Source organism: Esox lucius, chromosome 13 (assembly GCF_011004845.1).
Source record: "Esox lucius isolate fEsoLuc1 chromosome 13, fEsoLuc1.pri, whole genome shotgun sequence".
Lineage (NCBI taxonomy): Eukaryota > Metazoa > Chordata > Actinopteri > Esociformes > Esocidae > Esox > Esox lucius.
This window is the reverse complement of record NC_047581.1, coordinates 21,224,079-21,240,516: the sequence shown is the minus strand read 5'-3', so window position 1 is coordinate 21,240,516 and position 16,438 is coordinate 21,224,079. Positions and strand designations below refer to the sequence as shown.

The window sequence follows — 16,438 nt, the reverse complement described above, 5'->3', positions numbered from 1 at the left end:
ACACATCTAGAATTTTGCAGATAGGAATGTAATGCTGGCAACAACAACAAAAGCTGCCCTTGCCTAAACTACATATTTGTATGAGCAGTCTACTCTGTAACGTTGGCCTCCTCATCTCTTTGTTAGATGAAGTAGAGCTCTAGTCACATAGACCTTTGTTGATGACTGATCCCTACACTGTCCCATTCAGGCCTTACTGTATGTTTTTCTGAGGATATTTAATCCCTTTTACATTGTTAGTGATGATCATGTATTAATGATGCCATTTTATATTGAATACCAGATTGAGGAACAATAGCCTATATTTTATGGTAAATAGCCAACATAGCATCTAAGGGATGACAATAGGACAAAACAAAGCCTCAAGATACTTGTACTGTGGTATCGTGTGTTACAGCTCCATCTAGGAGGCAGATATGGTACTGCAGCTGGAGTGGTCAGTGGTACAGTAGCATTCAAGAGGATCACAATTGCAGTATATCATAAGCTACAAATAATAATTGATTGATTTGAAGATCAGTCAATTTATAGTTGTCTGCAATGGTTTTGATCCTTTCAAGATGCCCAATGTATCCATTCTAATACGTACCATGGGTTGTCAATATTGATTAGTAAGAATTGTTTATTGTTTATAAATCAAATGCTAAACATGAGCGAACTGATTAGTAGGCTACGTACAACCAGCATTGGACTAACCTTTGTCGCCAAAGAAGTCATTCACATCTCATGCAAGATACCGCCTGTTTTATGCCAGCTATCCAACCTTGGCAGGCTGCTTCTATACCTCTGGCACTTGGCACAATCCACTGGACTGCTGTCGGCTGTATGCAAGCCATCTAATGAAGAATTCATTAGAAATTTCTGTAATCTTAAATTTGATCTGCTAATGATTGCCAGACACTTTTCCTGTCAGAGGCGGCATGTTGTTCATGATTTCAATTATTCAATATTTCCCAATTTGTGAAAGCAAAAAGATGGAAATAAACACTATGTATCACCATGATGACAGTGACTGAGTGACTATTTTGCTTGTTCTTTGGCGCCATCTAGACAATACCTGATGAAGACAGAATATAGAGATCCAGACAGAACTTTCAATGCCCCAAGGTGGTCCACTAATACTGTGCTGTAAAGGTTATGTGATAAACTCCCTAGTATCTTATTGATGCAGCCCTCCCCATAGGCAAGCAAATGGTATGCACTCCAAGCACTGGGCATTCAACCCAACCCCAAGAGCTGCTGCCAATCGAGGAGTAGATAACTGAAAAGCTTGTTTTCCAAACACATTTAGACAGATTTTAAATAAACCATATTGCAAAGTAAGAAGTAACATCACCCAACAGATACAGGAAGGTGATCAAAATACCTAAAGTCTTGGCCTCTCAAACTGTAAATAAGACTTATAACGGCTGGGATGTTCACGCACTCACTCATACACATGGTTGGTGCATGCTTGACTTCTCTTGGACAGCCACTTGCTGAACCGCAGAATGTTAAATAAACCAGTGCAGGAATTCCACTAAATCAACACAGCCTGGGGGTGAGAGCTCTTTCCCTGTGTGTATGTGTTTCTGTGTTTCTGTGCGTGCAAGTGTGTGTGTGTGTGTGTGTGTTTCTGAGAACAGAGCTGTGCCTATAGCAGGAAAGTGAGGTAAACACACACACACACTAGCTCTGTTTAGATTCTACCTCTAAACACTATCACAAACACAGACAGACACAGACACACACACTCAGCTGCCTCCGTTTAGATCCTACCTGCCCATGGAATTTTCAGAATCCTGCGGTCATGGCAACATAACACTGTCTGTAAATCTTTCAGTTTAGCACCCTCAAACACCCAGACACACACATAGGCAGACATGGGGAAAAAAATATTTTGGAATGAAATCTCAGCCAGGTAATTCCATAGGACCTCCATAATAGCATAGAAAAACAACTGTCTTGCTAGCTAACATTGCTTAATTCCAAATTAACCCCTCCTTTCTCGATTCCATCCTTGGCCCTCCATTTGCCTATCAGCAGGTGTCCCAAGTGCTAATGGAGCAAAAATCATCAAGGGTGTAGGGGCTATATAGACACTCCTGTGGCCCCTTCCAGCAACTGTGCAATGATCCAGCCTCCACAAGTGAAGCGGAAAGTCACCATGTTTTGCCTGTGCAATTTCATACAAAAGAACTGAAAATGATATGACACATCCATTTATGTCTGATTTTTGAATTGCAACATTGTGTGTCTCAAAGTTGACTTGTTTATTAAACCCCCATCCACTAATTGGAAGTCACTCTCTGAACATTGTCAGCAACACGTGACTATGGAGGGCATCCAGAGCAAGTGCGTGGGGCACAGGGTTTGGTTCAAGATTCACAGAGTGTCGACCCAGCCTGCTATATGCTCCTTTTCCACTGCTCACCTAGCATTAATAAAAGGAAATCAGCTGGCCACCACTTCCCTTGTTGGGGCGTTGTCTGCACTGTGAGCTGGGGTGTGGTGCTAGGATAGGCAAGGCCAAGAGATCCTGTTTATGGGTGAAAGCCTCACTGGCTGTATAACTAGCTAGCCTAGTTGGTTTGCTAGCTAACTTACTTCCAAAACATTTGTATTGAGTTTGAAGGGCTTGACTTGTTCTTTATAAATGACTCAGTTTACAACTGTCAAATAATACAGTTCATTTATCAAATCAGACATCCTCATGTTTGTGAGCTAGCATAACAAAAATCCAATCCAAAACTATGGCTTGTCAACAAGAATATACAACAAGAGAAGAGCCAAAGCCAGAGGATTAACTTGGTAAATTTTTCTGAAATAAGCTGGCTATGTATCTTTGAGCTAGAGCAGTCCTGCTTGTACAATTACTTACATTTTTACACTGGAGAGATGAGGATATCATAATCATTATATTTTGGTATACATGCAGAGGAAATCCTTATACATTTCCTCTGCATGTCCCATTACAATTCTCACATTGAAGAGATCTGAGATACAGTGCCTGCCATACGTATTGGAATAGTAAAATCGAAATTGCTATTTTTGCTGTACATTCAAGATATATGAAAAAAGGTGAATATGAGGGCAAATGTGCAGACTCTTACCTTTATTTCTGTTTGTTTCAACACTATGTTTTACCAACTAGGAATAACAGCACTATCGGAAAGTCCATATTATTCCCTTATACATACTGTACTGTCAGAAAGTCCATATTATTCCCTTATACATACTGTACTGTCAGAAAGGCCAGATTATTCCCTTGTATATATTGTCAGAAAGGCCAGATTATTCCCTTGTATATATTGTCAGAAAGCCCATAGTATTCCCTTGTACATATTGTCAGAAAGGTCTGATTATTCCCTCGTACATACTGTCAGAAAGGTAATTTTATTCCCTTATACACACTGCCAGAAATGCCATTTTATTCCCTTGTACATACTGTCAGAATGGGCAGATTATTCCCTAGTACATACTGTCAGAAAGGCTATTTATTCCCTTGTACATACAACCAGAAAGGCCATTTTATTCCCTTGTACATATTGTCAGAAAGGCCATTTTATTCCCTGGTACATATTTTTGGATTGAATGTAAGTCTGAGTGTTGTCTTGCGATCTTTATGCTTTTGGACAGGTGCAGTAAATAAGCATTGGTTCTTAAAAAATGTTCAGTATTGAGTTACCTGGTTAAATAACAGTGTAATAAAAATAAGATGATTCTCTCTAAGATGAGTCTTCAATTACTTTTTATTATTTGAAAATGTGTTTTATATGTATTTGGACAAATAAATGGCTATTTAGCTCTTGTGTACACTTCAAATGCTCTGATGACTTTCTATGCACATTCAATGTACATTAGCATATCTTAATGTACCATTCATAGGCATTATTACACTTAAATGTATAATATTAAATGTTTCTTTCATATTGTCCATATACACCCATTCTACACTCTTTGGAAATGCTGCTAGTTTACATTGTTAGGTATATTTATTTCCTATTTTCTGCTTTATATTTTACTTAATGCTTACTGGGTAGATGTCACATGCCATGTCAGAACAATTTCTTCTTATTTTGTGCATTTGACGATTAAGACTTTGACTTTGTATGAATCATTATCATCAGCAACAGCATCATCTAGTGGTCAGAACCTGATAAACAATTATTCAAGCCAGTTTTTTATTCTACGTAATACAGTACATTGACATTTTAATCATTTAGCAGATGCTCTAATACTACCTACTAGAAACATAGAAACGGATACAGTATATTGGCTGCTGGGATGGGATGGGTGTGTGGGGTGGTGGGTTTGAGTGTTTATTATATTAGATATCTGACTTAATAGTGGGACGATGTCTGATACAAAACGGATGTTGGTTTCTATTTTTATAGAACGTTATGTGAAGTGGCCAATTTCGGAGCAATTTATTGACACTACCACTCCAGTTCTGTTGTGTCGGTGGGGTGTTGTCGCAACTATGGTATGGAGTTGTTGTCCTGCTGGAAGACCTCCAACCTCCAGAGACCTACTTTCTGGATACTATGTTGAACAGTGTACTCCCAAAAACCTTGATAATCAGCTGAATTCAAATACCAGAAGGAGGAAAGAAACCCCACAGCAACATTAATTCTCTGCCACATGAGTGTAGGCAGGGTTTTCTTTGAATGTTTCATATGTTCTGTCTATAAATAAAGACCTTCAATTTTGTTTCATCATTCAGGAAATTATCTTTGAAGAATTTAGTTGTCTTTAGATTAGAGTACAAGTATATCAAAATGCAATTTGCATCTAACCAGAAAATTATTTACAAAGAAAAAACGTGATCAACTGATGTTAAATTACTTAACCCTTTAAAACCTATGGTAAACAACATCTCAAAATGCCCTTATTATCTATCTTTACTTGATTTAACAAAATCTAGCTTTGTATTTTCCCTATTATTTAATGTTGAATGTAATCACCTGGGTGGTTCTCTTTCTAAACATTATGCATTCTGTTGTAGAATATAAAGTAATGTCAATCAACGGATAGTCCTGTCAGACATATAGAAACAGTAACTGATTGCTGATTCTCACAACATATTTGCGGGTAATGAACAGCAAGTATTCTACCTAGATATACGTATAAAATTACAATTACATTTTTATAATGAAATACTTGTCGTTTTTTTGTAATTTCTGTACAAAAATAAAAAAAGCTTGAAACACTATTAGGACCTTACGTCGACGTAGTACTGATGAACGCATTCTGTCCTTCACTTCCGGGTGGCCCATGCGTTATCATCAGAATGTGTGAAATCCAAGCTTTTTAATCACAATCGTTAGTCTTAAAACAATTACAGTTGTAATATGGGGAAATTAAATGTTGTCGTTTTGAGGTATTTAACTCGAGATGATTTCCGCGTCCTCACAGCGGTAAGTAAACCGCTGTGTGTATCTTTTAAAGCCCGATTTGGATCCGCGGTACTACATTAGTTAGCTTCTTGTACCATGATGGCTTCCGTCCCACTGTAAACAAACATAAAGGATATAGGAATGTTGTATTTCTCTAAATAATATACTGTGTTAGCGATTCTACAAGAGGTCTACATTTTTCTGGTCTTTTAGAACCCAGGCAGTCTATTTATTCCTGACTTTCAGTGTTGTTGTGCAAGTTCGTTGTAATAACTGCGTTGTTCCATGTAGGTTGAGATGGGGATGAAGAACCATGAAGTCGTCCCAGTCAGCCTCATTTCATCTATCGCCAGCCTGCGTCACGGGGGCTGCAACAAGATTCTTCGAGAGCTTGTCAAACACAAACTCGTGGCCTACGAGCATACTAAGAGTAATAACGTGTAATATTTTGTTTGAAATAGAGTAGTTTACCCCCAAGATTAATTTGTCAAGATTTACAATCCTCAATCTGAGTTTCTGTCTCTGGGGTGTATGCATTAGGTTGAATCCATGAAAGTGATTTGAGAGTGATTGATGTGTGTGTTGATGTATTGTTTTCTAGTGGTAAATGGCTACCGTCTGAACTACGGGGGCTATGACTACCTTGCCTTGAAGACATTCTGCTCTAGAGACATCCTTCTTTCAGTCGGGAACCAGATGGGAGTGGGGAAAGAGTCAGGTAAATGATCACGTAGACGTGCTTAAATAGACCCTATACATTCTGTGGATTAATTCTAAGCGTATATACACTCACCTAAAGGATTATTAGGAACACCTGTTCAATTGCTCATTAATGCAATTATCTAATCAACCAATCACATGACAGTTGCTTCAATGCATTTAGGGGTGTGGTCCTGGTCAAGACAATCTCCTGAACTCCTAACTGAATGTCAGAATGGCAAAGAAAGGTGATTTAAGCCATTTTGAGCGTGGCATGGTTGTTGGTGCCAGACGGGCCGGTCTGAATAATTCACAATCTGCTCAGTTACTGGGATTTTCACACACAGCCATTTCTAGGGTTTACAAAGAATGGTGTGAAAAGGGAAAAACATCCAGTATGCGGCAGTCCTGTGGGCGAAAATGCCTTGTGGATGCTAGAGGTCAGAGGAGAATGGGCCGACTGATTCAAGCTGATAGAAGAGCAACTTTGACTGAAATAACCACTCATTACAACCGAGGTATGCAGCAAAGCATTTGTGAAGCCACAACACGCACAACCTTGAGGCGGATGGGCTACAACAGCAGAAGACCCCACCGGGTACCACTCATCTCCACTACAGATAGGAAAAAGAGGCTACAATTTGCACGAGCTCACCAAAATTGGACAGTTGAACACTGGAAGAATGTTGCCTGGTCTGATGAGTCTCGATTTCTGTTGAGACATTCAGATGGTAGAGTCAGAATTTGGTGTAAACAGAATGAGAACATGGATCCATCATGCCTTGTTACCACTGTGCAGGCTGGTGGTGGTGGTGTATTGGTGTGGGGGATGTTTTCTTGGCACACTTTAGGCCCCTTAGTGCCAATTGGGCATGGTTTAAATGCCACGGCCTACCTGAGCATTGTTTCTGACCATGTCCATCCCTTTATGACCTCCATGTACCCATCCTCTGATGGCTACTTCCAGCAGGATAATGCACCATGTCACAAAGCTCGAATCATTTCAAATTGGTTTCTTGAACATGACAATGAGTTCACTTTACTGAAATGGCCCCCACAGTCACCAGATCTCAACCGAATAGAGCATCTTTGGGATGTGGTGGAACGGGAGCTTCGTGCCCTGGATGTGCATCCCACAAATCTCCATCAACTGCAAGATGCTATCCTATCAATATGGGCCAACATTTCTAAAGAATGCTTTCAGCACCTTGTTGAATCAATGCCATGTAGAATTAAGGCAGTTCTGAAGGCGAAAGGGGGTCAAACACAGTATTAGTATGGTGTTCCTAATAATCCTTTAGGTGAGTGTATTTCAGCATATAATGAATTATATACACTGAACAAAATTATAAATGCAACACTTTTTTTTTTAGTTCAGCTCATGATAAATGGGGGCAAAAATAAGTGTTGTGTTTATAATTTTGTTCAGTGTATGTATGCACATGTTTATATTAGTGTATATTCAGAGCTCAACATTAATATTTTTTGCCACTGGCACAGTGGGGCCAGTGGGTTTCAAACCAAGAGTTGTAATTTTTCAGCGTTACAACATATAACCAAATACATCTGTTACTTAACATGTTTAATCCTTTATGAAATGCATTCTGGAAATATAAAACATAAAAAATATTTGTATTTCTTTCATCACATTTCTAATTATAAAAATATAAGTCAACAAAACATTAGACTTTTAAACAAAACACTAACTCATTCATCCCTGAGGGACAAGGCGAACAGCTGGTCCATCTTATTGGAGTTGGTTTCACTGTGTTTTATGTGCCCAGACAGCCAAGAAAGCATTATATAAAACGGAGGTGCTTTTTTCCCTCCTGCATCTCCACTTTTACTCTTCAATTTGTCCCTCATCAGCTTCCACCTTTTCTGGCAAGTTGCTGGCTCTTCGCCCAGAATTTCTCCAAAAGCTCCTCGATTTGAGCCATGGCTTCAGACTCCATTGTTGCTTCATCTTTGTTGATACAGGAAGTCAAAGTTGGCCAGAATTCCGTACTCTCTCTAAAACCCTCCCTCCACCATCCAACAAATCATAGTTTCTGCCGGCTCTGCGGTTCACATATGTGTAGTTACGCGCTTTTATATTTTTGAGCTGGTGTGCTACCTATGCGGCCTGACTGTGAGAGACGGAATCTAAAACAAAAATGCAGAAAATCACATTGTATGATTTTTAAGTAATTAATTTGCATTTTATTGCATGATATAAGTATTTGTTACATCAGAAAAGTAGAACTTAATATTTGGTACAGAAACCTTTGTTTGCAATTACAGAGATCATATGTTTTCTTGTAGTTCTTGACCAGGTTTGCATTTTGGCCCACTCCTCCATACAGACCTTCTCCAGATCCTTCAGGTTTCGGGGCAGTCGCTGGGCAATACGGAATTTCAGCTTCCTCCAACGATTTTGTATTGGGTTCAGGTCTGGAGACTGGCTAGGCCACTCCAGGACCTTGAGATGCTTCTTACGGAGCCACTCCTTTGTTGCCCTGGCTGTATGTTTCGGATCATTGTCATGCTGGAAGACCCAGCCAAGACCCATCTTCAATGCTCTTACTGAGGGAAGGAGGTTGTTGGCCAAGATCAAGCGATACGTGGCCCCATCCATCCTCCCCTGTGTGTGTATATAATAATATAATAAATAATTAATAATCTATATACACACACAGTATCTCACAAGTGTGTACACCGCTCACATTTATGGAAATATTTGATTATATCTTTTCTTGTGACAACACTGACAAAATGACAAATTGCTACAATGTAAAGTAGTGAGTGTACAGCTTGTATAACAGTGTACATTTGCTGTCCCCTCAAAATAACCTAACACACAGCCATTAATGTCTAAACTGCTGGCAACAAAAGTGAGTACACCCCTAAGTGAAAATGTCCATATTGGGCCCAACGTGTCAATATTTTGTGTGGCCACCATTATTTTCTAGCACGGCCTTAACCCTCTTGAGCATTGAGCTCACCAGAGCTTCACAGGTTGCCACTGGAGTCCTCTTCCAATCCTCCACAATGACATCACAGAGCTGGTGGATGTTAGAGACCTTGCGCTCCTCAACCTTACCGTTTGAGGATGTCCCACAGATGCTCAATAGGATTTAGGTCTGGAGACATGCTTGGCCAGTCCATCACCTTTACCCTCAGCTTCTTTAGCAAGGCAGTGGTCGTCTTGGAAGTGTGTTTGAGGTCGTTATCATGTTTGAGTACTGCCCTGTGGCCCAGTCTCTGAAGGGAGGGGATCATGCTCCGCTTCAGTATGTCACAGTACATGTTAGAATTCATGGTTCCCTCAATGAACTGTAGCTCCCCAGTGCCCGGCAGCACTCCTGCAGCCCCAGACCATGACACTCCCACCACCATGCTTGACTGTAGGCAAGACACACTTGTCTTTGTACTGCTTACGTGTTTGCCACCACACATGCTTGACACCATCATAGTTCCAGTAATCCATGTCCTTAGTCTGCTTGTCTTCAGCAAACTGTTTGCGGGCTTTCTTGTGCATCATCTTTAGAAGAGGCTTCCTTCTGGGATGACAGCCACGCAGAAAATTTGATATGACGCTGAGCAGGTGCACTCAACTTCTTTGGTCGACCATGGCGAGGCCTGTTCTGAGTGGAACCTGTCCTGTTAAACTGCTGTATGGTCTTGGCCACCATGCTGCCGCTCAGTTTCAGGGTCTTGGTAATATTCTTATAGCCTAGGCCATCTTTATGTAGTACAACAATTCTTTTTTTCAGTTCCTCAGTGAGTTCTTTGCCATGAGGTGCCGTGTTGAACTTCCAGTGACCAGCATGAGGGAATGTGAGAGTGATGACACCAAATTGAACACACCTGCTCCCCATTCACACCTGAGTCCTTGTAACACTAATGAGTCACATGACACCGGGTGGGGGGGGGGGGCTATTGACATTTTCACTTATGGGTGTACTCACTTTTGTTGCCAGCGGTATAGACCTTAATGGTTATGTGTTGAGTTATTTTAAGGGGACAGCAAATGTACTCTTTTATATAAGCTGTACACTCACAACTTTCCATTTTAGCAAAGTGTTATTTCTTCAGTGTTATTTGCAAAAATGTGAGGGGTGTACTCCCTTGTGAGATTATATATAAACAACACAAACACCGACCAGCCATAACACTATGACCACTGACAGGTGTAGTGAATTACACTGATAATCATGGCACCTGTCAGTGGGTGGGATATATTAGGCAGCAAGTGAACATTCTGTCCTCGAAGCTGATGATTTAGAAGTAGGAAAAATGGGCAAGCGTAAGGATCTGAGCGACTTTGACAAGGGCCAAATGGTGATGGCGAGACAACTGGGTCAGAGCATCTCCAGCTACTGTAGCTCAAATTGCTGAAAGCAGTGGGGATTTCTTTAAGACTGCAAGGGAAACTTAGCTTCCCCTATAATGTAAAAAAAAAATAATGGTCAAATATGTACTATTGTGTAAACATTTTATTGACAAAAAATGCGTTAAAACACGTTCATCTATAAACTAGTTAGTTCAGAATCAGCTACAGGTCGGCTGACTCGATTTTCTTCTCATACAATTCCGCAGTGTCACAGTGCATTTCCCTGTTGAAGCCGAGTGTCCATGGACTTCAATGGGGCTGCTTAGAACAGTTTTTTTCAGTGCTCCGAAAGTAGATGGTGATTGGATAAATGCTGTGATTATGTCCCGCCTACGGATGCTCAGCGTCTCTGGGGGTGAATGCGGAGTGGGCTGGCCCGGACTCCGGGCTTCCACGTGATGATTGGAGGATCTGACGATCTGTCAAACTGCATCTCCCCCGTACGCGGGTGAAACTTCGCACGATGGCAGACAGTGCTAATATTGTCGACCTGATTTTAGCGAAGCCATTAATAAACAGAGTAAAATTATATTTGTAAAAAAATAATTGTTCTTTTACAAACTTAAATGTTATTGTCTGGGGTCCAAAAGACCCAGAGTGTCACTACAAATGAAGACCACCAGAGGGTTATAATGTAGGCCGAAAATGAGCTTCCCCTCTTTGAAAGACCAGCAACCGCCACTGGCTGAAAGGGTTAGTGCTGATGCTGATAGAAAGGTGTCAGAACACACAGTGCACCACAGTTTGTTGCGTATGTGGCTGCGTAGCCGCAGACTAGGCATGCTGCCCGTGCTGACCCCTGTCCACTGCCGAAAGCGCCTACATTAGGCACGTGAGCATCAAAACTGGACCACTGAGCAATGGAAGAAGGTGGCCTGGTCTGATAAATCACATTTTCTTTTACATCACGTGGATGGCCAGGTGCGTGTGCGTCGCTTACCTGGAGAACACATGGCACCAGGATGCACTATGGGAAGAAGGTTACTTTGACATGTACCACCTACCTAAGCATTGTTGCAGACCATGTGCACCCTTTCATGGCAACAGTAGTCCCTGATGGCATTGGCCTCTTTCAGCAGGATAAAGCGCCCTGCCACAAAGCAAAAAGGGTTCAGGAATGGGTTGAGGAACACAACGAGTTCAGGGTGTTGACTTGGTGATACAAACCAGTGGCCTCCAAATTCCCCAGATCTCAATCCAATCGAGCATCTGTGGGATGTGCTGGACAAACAGGTCCGATCCATGGAGGTCTCACCTCCAAAAGGGAGACTTACACAATATTAGGCAGGTGGTCATAATGTTATGGCTGATTGGTGTATATTTATATATGTTGTGTGTTGTTCCTCTTATAGATGTCTACATGTAGATGTCAGTGGTTATATGTTATTTGGTGTTCCTCTTGTAGATATCTATATTGTGGCCAGTCCAGAGGGGGAGCAGTATGCTCTGAAGCTCCACAGGCTGGGAAGGACCTCTTTCAGGAACCTGAAGAACAAGAGGGACTATCACAAACACAGGAAGAACATGTCCTGGCTTTACCTCTCACGCCTCTCTGCCATGAAGGAGTACGCGTACATGAAGGTAATTTCCACCAATACTCAGTGTTCAGAGGTTTACTGCTCTTGAAACATGCAATAGTACTGTAAAGCTGTCCTGTGTGGCTGTGTGGTCCTGCTGACCAGAGAGAAGTTATACTTTACAGCTGCTGTATATTTATGCTAGTGACATGGGATTTCTGACCCCTTTATGTCTCCCCTCTCTCAGGCTTTGTACGAACGAGGGTTTCCTGTCCCTAAGCCCATTGATTATAACAGACATGCTGTGGTCATGGAGCTCATCAATGGATACCCGCTGTTAGTAAACCACCACCCCCACCCACCCACCACCCCCTTACACACACAGGTTTTTTGTGTTGTCAAACATAACCATCTGCGCTGCTGAAAAAGAGAGAAGAAACCACTGAAATGCCCCAAAAAAAAAAAGAATTGGCAATTCCTGCACACCAACATGTTCCCTTTTTCTACCTGGTTTTATCAGTTTCCTGCCTGCAAACCTGTATGCAGTTTGCATAGTATTTACACTGTATGCAGTTTGCATAGTATTCACACTGCACAAGGTCAAACATACACTTGTCCTACATCAAGTTTGATACAATGCACATTTTGGCATTGTTTTTCTCTGGTTTGAAAAATATGTCTGCTGCCTTGCTTTTATGTCCACATGCACTTGATATGTGCAGTCTTCTGCCAGTTTTGTTTTGACTTTTCAAATAGCTTGTAATAGTCATAACTCTGAAGACTGTTTAGCCTGTAGCCCATTGATGTGTTAATATGCGCTAGTGTAAAATGTAATCAGTTTGTGATCCCTTTCCTTGATATAGCCATATGTCAGTAGTAGGGTGCCAGTGATACCCTAGTAGTCAGCTCTGTACATTTCATTACTGATTACCACTAGCCTAAACAGGACATGTGGCAATGCAACATTTGCTACTTTACTTTCACATTTCTTATGACTGTACTCTAAAAGGATTGTAAATCAAGGATTGTAAATGAGGTTGAAGTACAGTATCTCACAAAAGTGAGTACACCCCTCACATTTTTGGAAATATTTGATTATATCTTTTCATGTGACAACATTGAAAAAAGGACAGTTTGCTAAAATGGAAAGTAATGAGTGTACAGCTTGTATAAAAATGTAAATTTGCTGTATTTATAATATATGTACATATTTGTTTTTACTATTTAGAAATGAAAGCTGTCAGTCAATCCTGATTTCTAGGTTTTATGTTTGCCTTGATTGTTAGGTGTTTTAGTGTTTGTCAACCTAAGGACCAAAAAGGCATCAATGAAAGTTTTATAATCCACTACTAGGCTGAAAAATCTGAAACATTGCTAGAGCCTTATGCTTACTAAAAACAACAGTTTGATTTCAACAATCTTAATCTGTCCCAGGGTTGCAGGCAGCAATTGCATGGAAAGGATATGTAACTGAATGTTAGACAAATGCTAAATGTGGACATTATATTAATCCATCCAATTCTAGAGCTTAGAATCTGTTTGCATGTCTTGAGTGGGATGAAGGTGTCTCACACTTATATGGGACCACACCTGAGATGCCTCTGCCAACCTGATGTACTTTTTATAAAATGTCTTCAGGGTTGGCAGGTCTGTTTCTCTCTGTCTGCGCACCTATCCATCACCATGTGTTTCTCTGTCTTTCCCTTCCTACAGTATGTCTCATCTCTCATGCCTGTGTGATTCCAGCTGCCTGGTTGCCCACTGTTTGACGGTTTTGTTTGTGGTCTGATTGATTGACAGCTGTCAGGTTCGTCAACTGGAAGACGCGTCCTCCTTGTACAATGAAGTCATGGAGCTGATAGTGAAGCTGGCCAATCACGGCCTGATCCACGGCGACTTCAATGAATTTAACCTGATGTTGGATGACAACGATCACGTGACTATGATTGACTTCCCCCAGATGGTCTCTACCACACATTACAACGCAGAATGGTGAGTCTCTGAGATACACTATATCCTATCCTAACACAGGCTAATGAGCACTGCATGTGTAGAAATCACACTACACGCTGTTGTTGGAGAAACATTCCTGTCTTTTCTCCAGGTATTTTGACCGAGATGTCAAATGTATCCGTGATTTCTTTGCCAGAAGATACAATTTTGTGAGTGAGCTGTACCCAACCTTCAAAGACATCAGGTAATTCAGCATGTTGACTGGTATCTGTACCAATGAGGTCTGGACAGGAAGGAGTGTGTGGAGAGTAGGAAAGAGAAGGAGGGTGTATAAGAGAGGCAGGGTTGTGTGGAAGGCTGTGAGGGGGGGGGTTGTGTGGAAGGCTGTGAGGGGGTGGGGGGGGTTGTGTGGAAGCAAGCAAGTTTATTTATATAGCACAATCCATACATTGAAGCAATTCAATGTGCTTTACAAAGAAAAAGAAAAAATATATAAAAATACAACATAAAAACAAAACTCAAATAAAAACATCAAAACATATGAAAACATAATAAGAAAAAATAGAATAAGAAAATATAAAAATAATTGAAACATAAACACAAAAAAAACATAGGAACTATAAGGCTACACAGTGCGGCTGTAAGGCTACACAGTGCGGCTGTAAGGCTACACAGTGCGGCTGTAAGGCTACACAGTGCGGCTGTAAGGCTACACAGTGCGGCTGTAAGGCTACACAGTGCGGCTGTAAGGCTACACAGTGCGGCTGTAAGGCTACACAGTGCGGCTGTAAGGCTACACAGTGCGGCTGTAAGGCTACACAGTGCGGCTGTAAGGCTACACAGTGCGGCTGTAAGGCTACACAGTGCGGCTGTAAGGCTACACAGTGCGGCTGTAAGGCTACACAGTGCGGCTGTAAGGCTACACAGTGCGGCTGTAAGGCTACACAGTGCGGCTGTAAGGCTACACAGTGCGGCTGTAAGGCTACACAGTGCGGCTGTAAGGCTACACAGTGCGGCTAAGTTTCGGTCGGTCATAGGCACATGAAAAGAGAAGTGTTTTTAACTTGAATAAAAAAATGGATACGTTTGGGGCACGTCTAAGATCTTCTGGTAGTTTATTCCAATTGGGGAGAGGTGGGGGGTGCGGGTGGAAGGCTGGGATGTGGGGGGGGGGTAAAAGGTAGGATGAGGGAGTGTGTTAATGGGACTCGTTTTTTTTTCTCCTCCAGACGTTCATGTTCTCTGGATGTTGAGATCTCAGCCAGTGGCTTCACCAAAGACTATGAGAGAGACTCAGCTCTACTGGATCCTGAAGGACCCGAGGAGGAGGAGGATGATGAGGATGATGAGGAAGAGGGTGATGAGGAGGAGGAGAGAGATGAGACAACAGAAGTGGAGGAGTACAGACATGCCTTGTTGGAACTGGAGGGGCTCAAAGTCAGTGATACACAGACACACAGTGAGACAGGGCAGGGGGAAGGGGAGGGGCAGGCGGAGGGGGAGAGGCAGGCGGAGGGGGAGGGGCAGGCGGAGGGGGAGGGGCAGGCGGAGGGGGAGGGGGAGAGGGTGTTTGGGTCAGAGTCTGCTGTGATGGCTGATATTGATGAAGACAGAGAAAAAGAGGAAGACGATGTGTGTCCTGCGCTGGTTGACCTCTCCTCCTCCAACAGAGAGTTCAAACCTTTCAGGTACAGATCACACGAACAGGCCCGGACACACACACGTCTCTACACATGCTTATCTCTCTTCACACATTCACCTGTTATCATTTCCTGTAGTGTTTGTGTCGCTTTCCACCACTGATGACCCATCTTTGACTGCCATTTGTTTGTTTTGTATGGTTCACAAGTCCAATAATGTTTCCTCCACAGAGACCTGAACAGCCTGCTCCATGTGGTTGAACACACCAGGAGACGAACAGACAGTGAAGTCACCACCCGCAGTCTAGGGAGCTGTTCCACTATACCTCCGGTCAGTATGCACTTGCTTAAATTACCAAACAGGAATACATTGATATGGTCACTCATGCCACCCAATAACATGTGTTTTTGTTTGTTAGGAGGTGGTTCGTGCAAAGATGAGGAGACAACTGAGTAAGCAGCAGAAAGCAGCTCAGAGGAGGAAACTGATGAAAGGAGAAGCTAACCTGGTCACAGCAGAGAAGAGGGACCAACAGAATAACATTAAATCTTGTCTAGTGACTGATGGCTTCTGGGGTTAAGGCGTGTGTGTGTGTGTGTGTGTGTGCCAGCAGACTGTCCCCCAATGATGAACTCTTGCAGTGACAATATCTTCAATAAAGACAACTGTAATATGGAACACAACATGTGTGTTCTATATTCTATACACACCATAATAACAAAGCAAAAATGCATTTTTAGATTTTTTTTCTTGAGTACTCATTTCTAGTGATCTAAACCAGACCCCCCACACTGCACCAACAGACCATGACAGAGGTGCCTCTGTTCTCCACATAATGCTGCTGACAGCCAGCAATGGTCTTGACAACGATTTGT

At 41.9% G+C, this 16,438-nt stretch overlaps 1 protein-coding gene across 1 annotated transcript; it reads left to right on the top strand.

The window, feature by feature from the left end:
* Positions 1–5,243: 5,243 nt before the first annotated feature.
* Positions 5,244–16,246, top strand: riok2 (RIO kinase 2 (yeast)). Its single transcript, XM_029124459.2, has 10 exons — positions 5,244–5,399; positions 5,670–5,808; positions 5,980–6,096; positions 11,858–12,033; positions 12,217–12,305; positions 13,770–13,961; positions 14,074–14,166; positions 15,152–15,610; positions 15,794–15,893; positions 15,982–16,246. Exons 1-10 carry the CDS (start codon positions 5,334–5,336, stop codon positions 16,141–16,143), a joined length of 1,593 nt encoding a protein of 530 aa, XP_028980292.2. The 5' UTR covers positions 5,244–5,333; the 3' UTR covers positions 16,144–16,246.
* Positions 16,247–16,438: the final 192 nt, after the last annotated feature.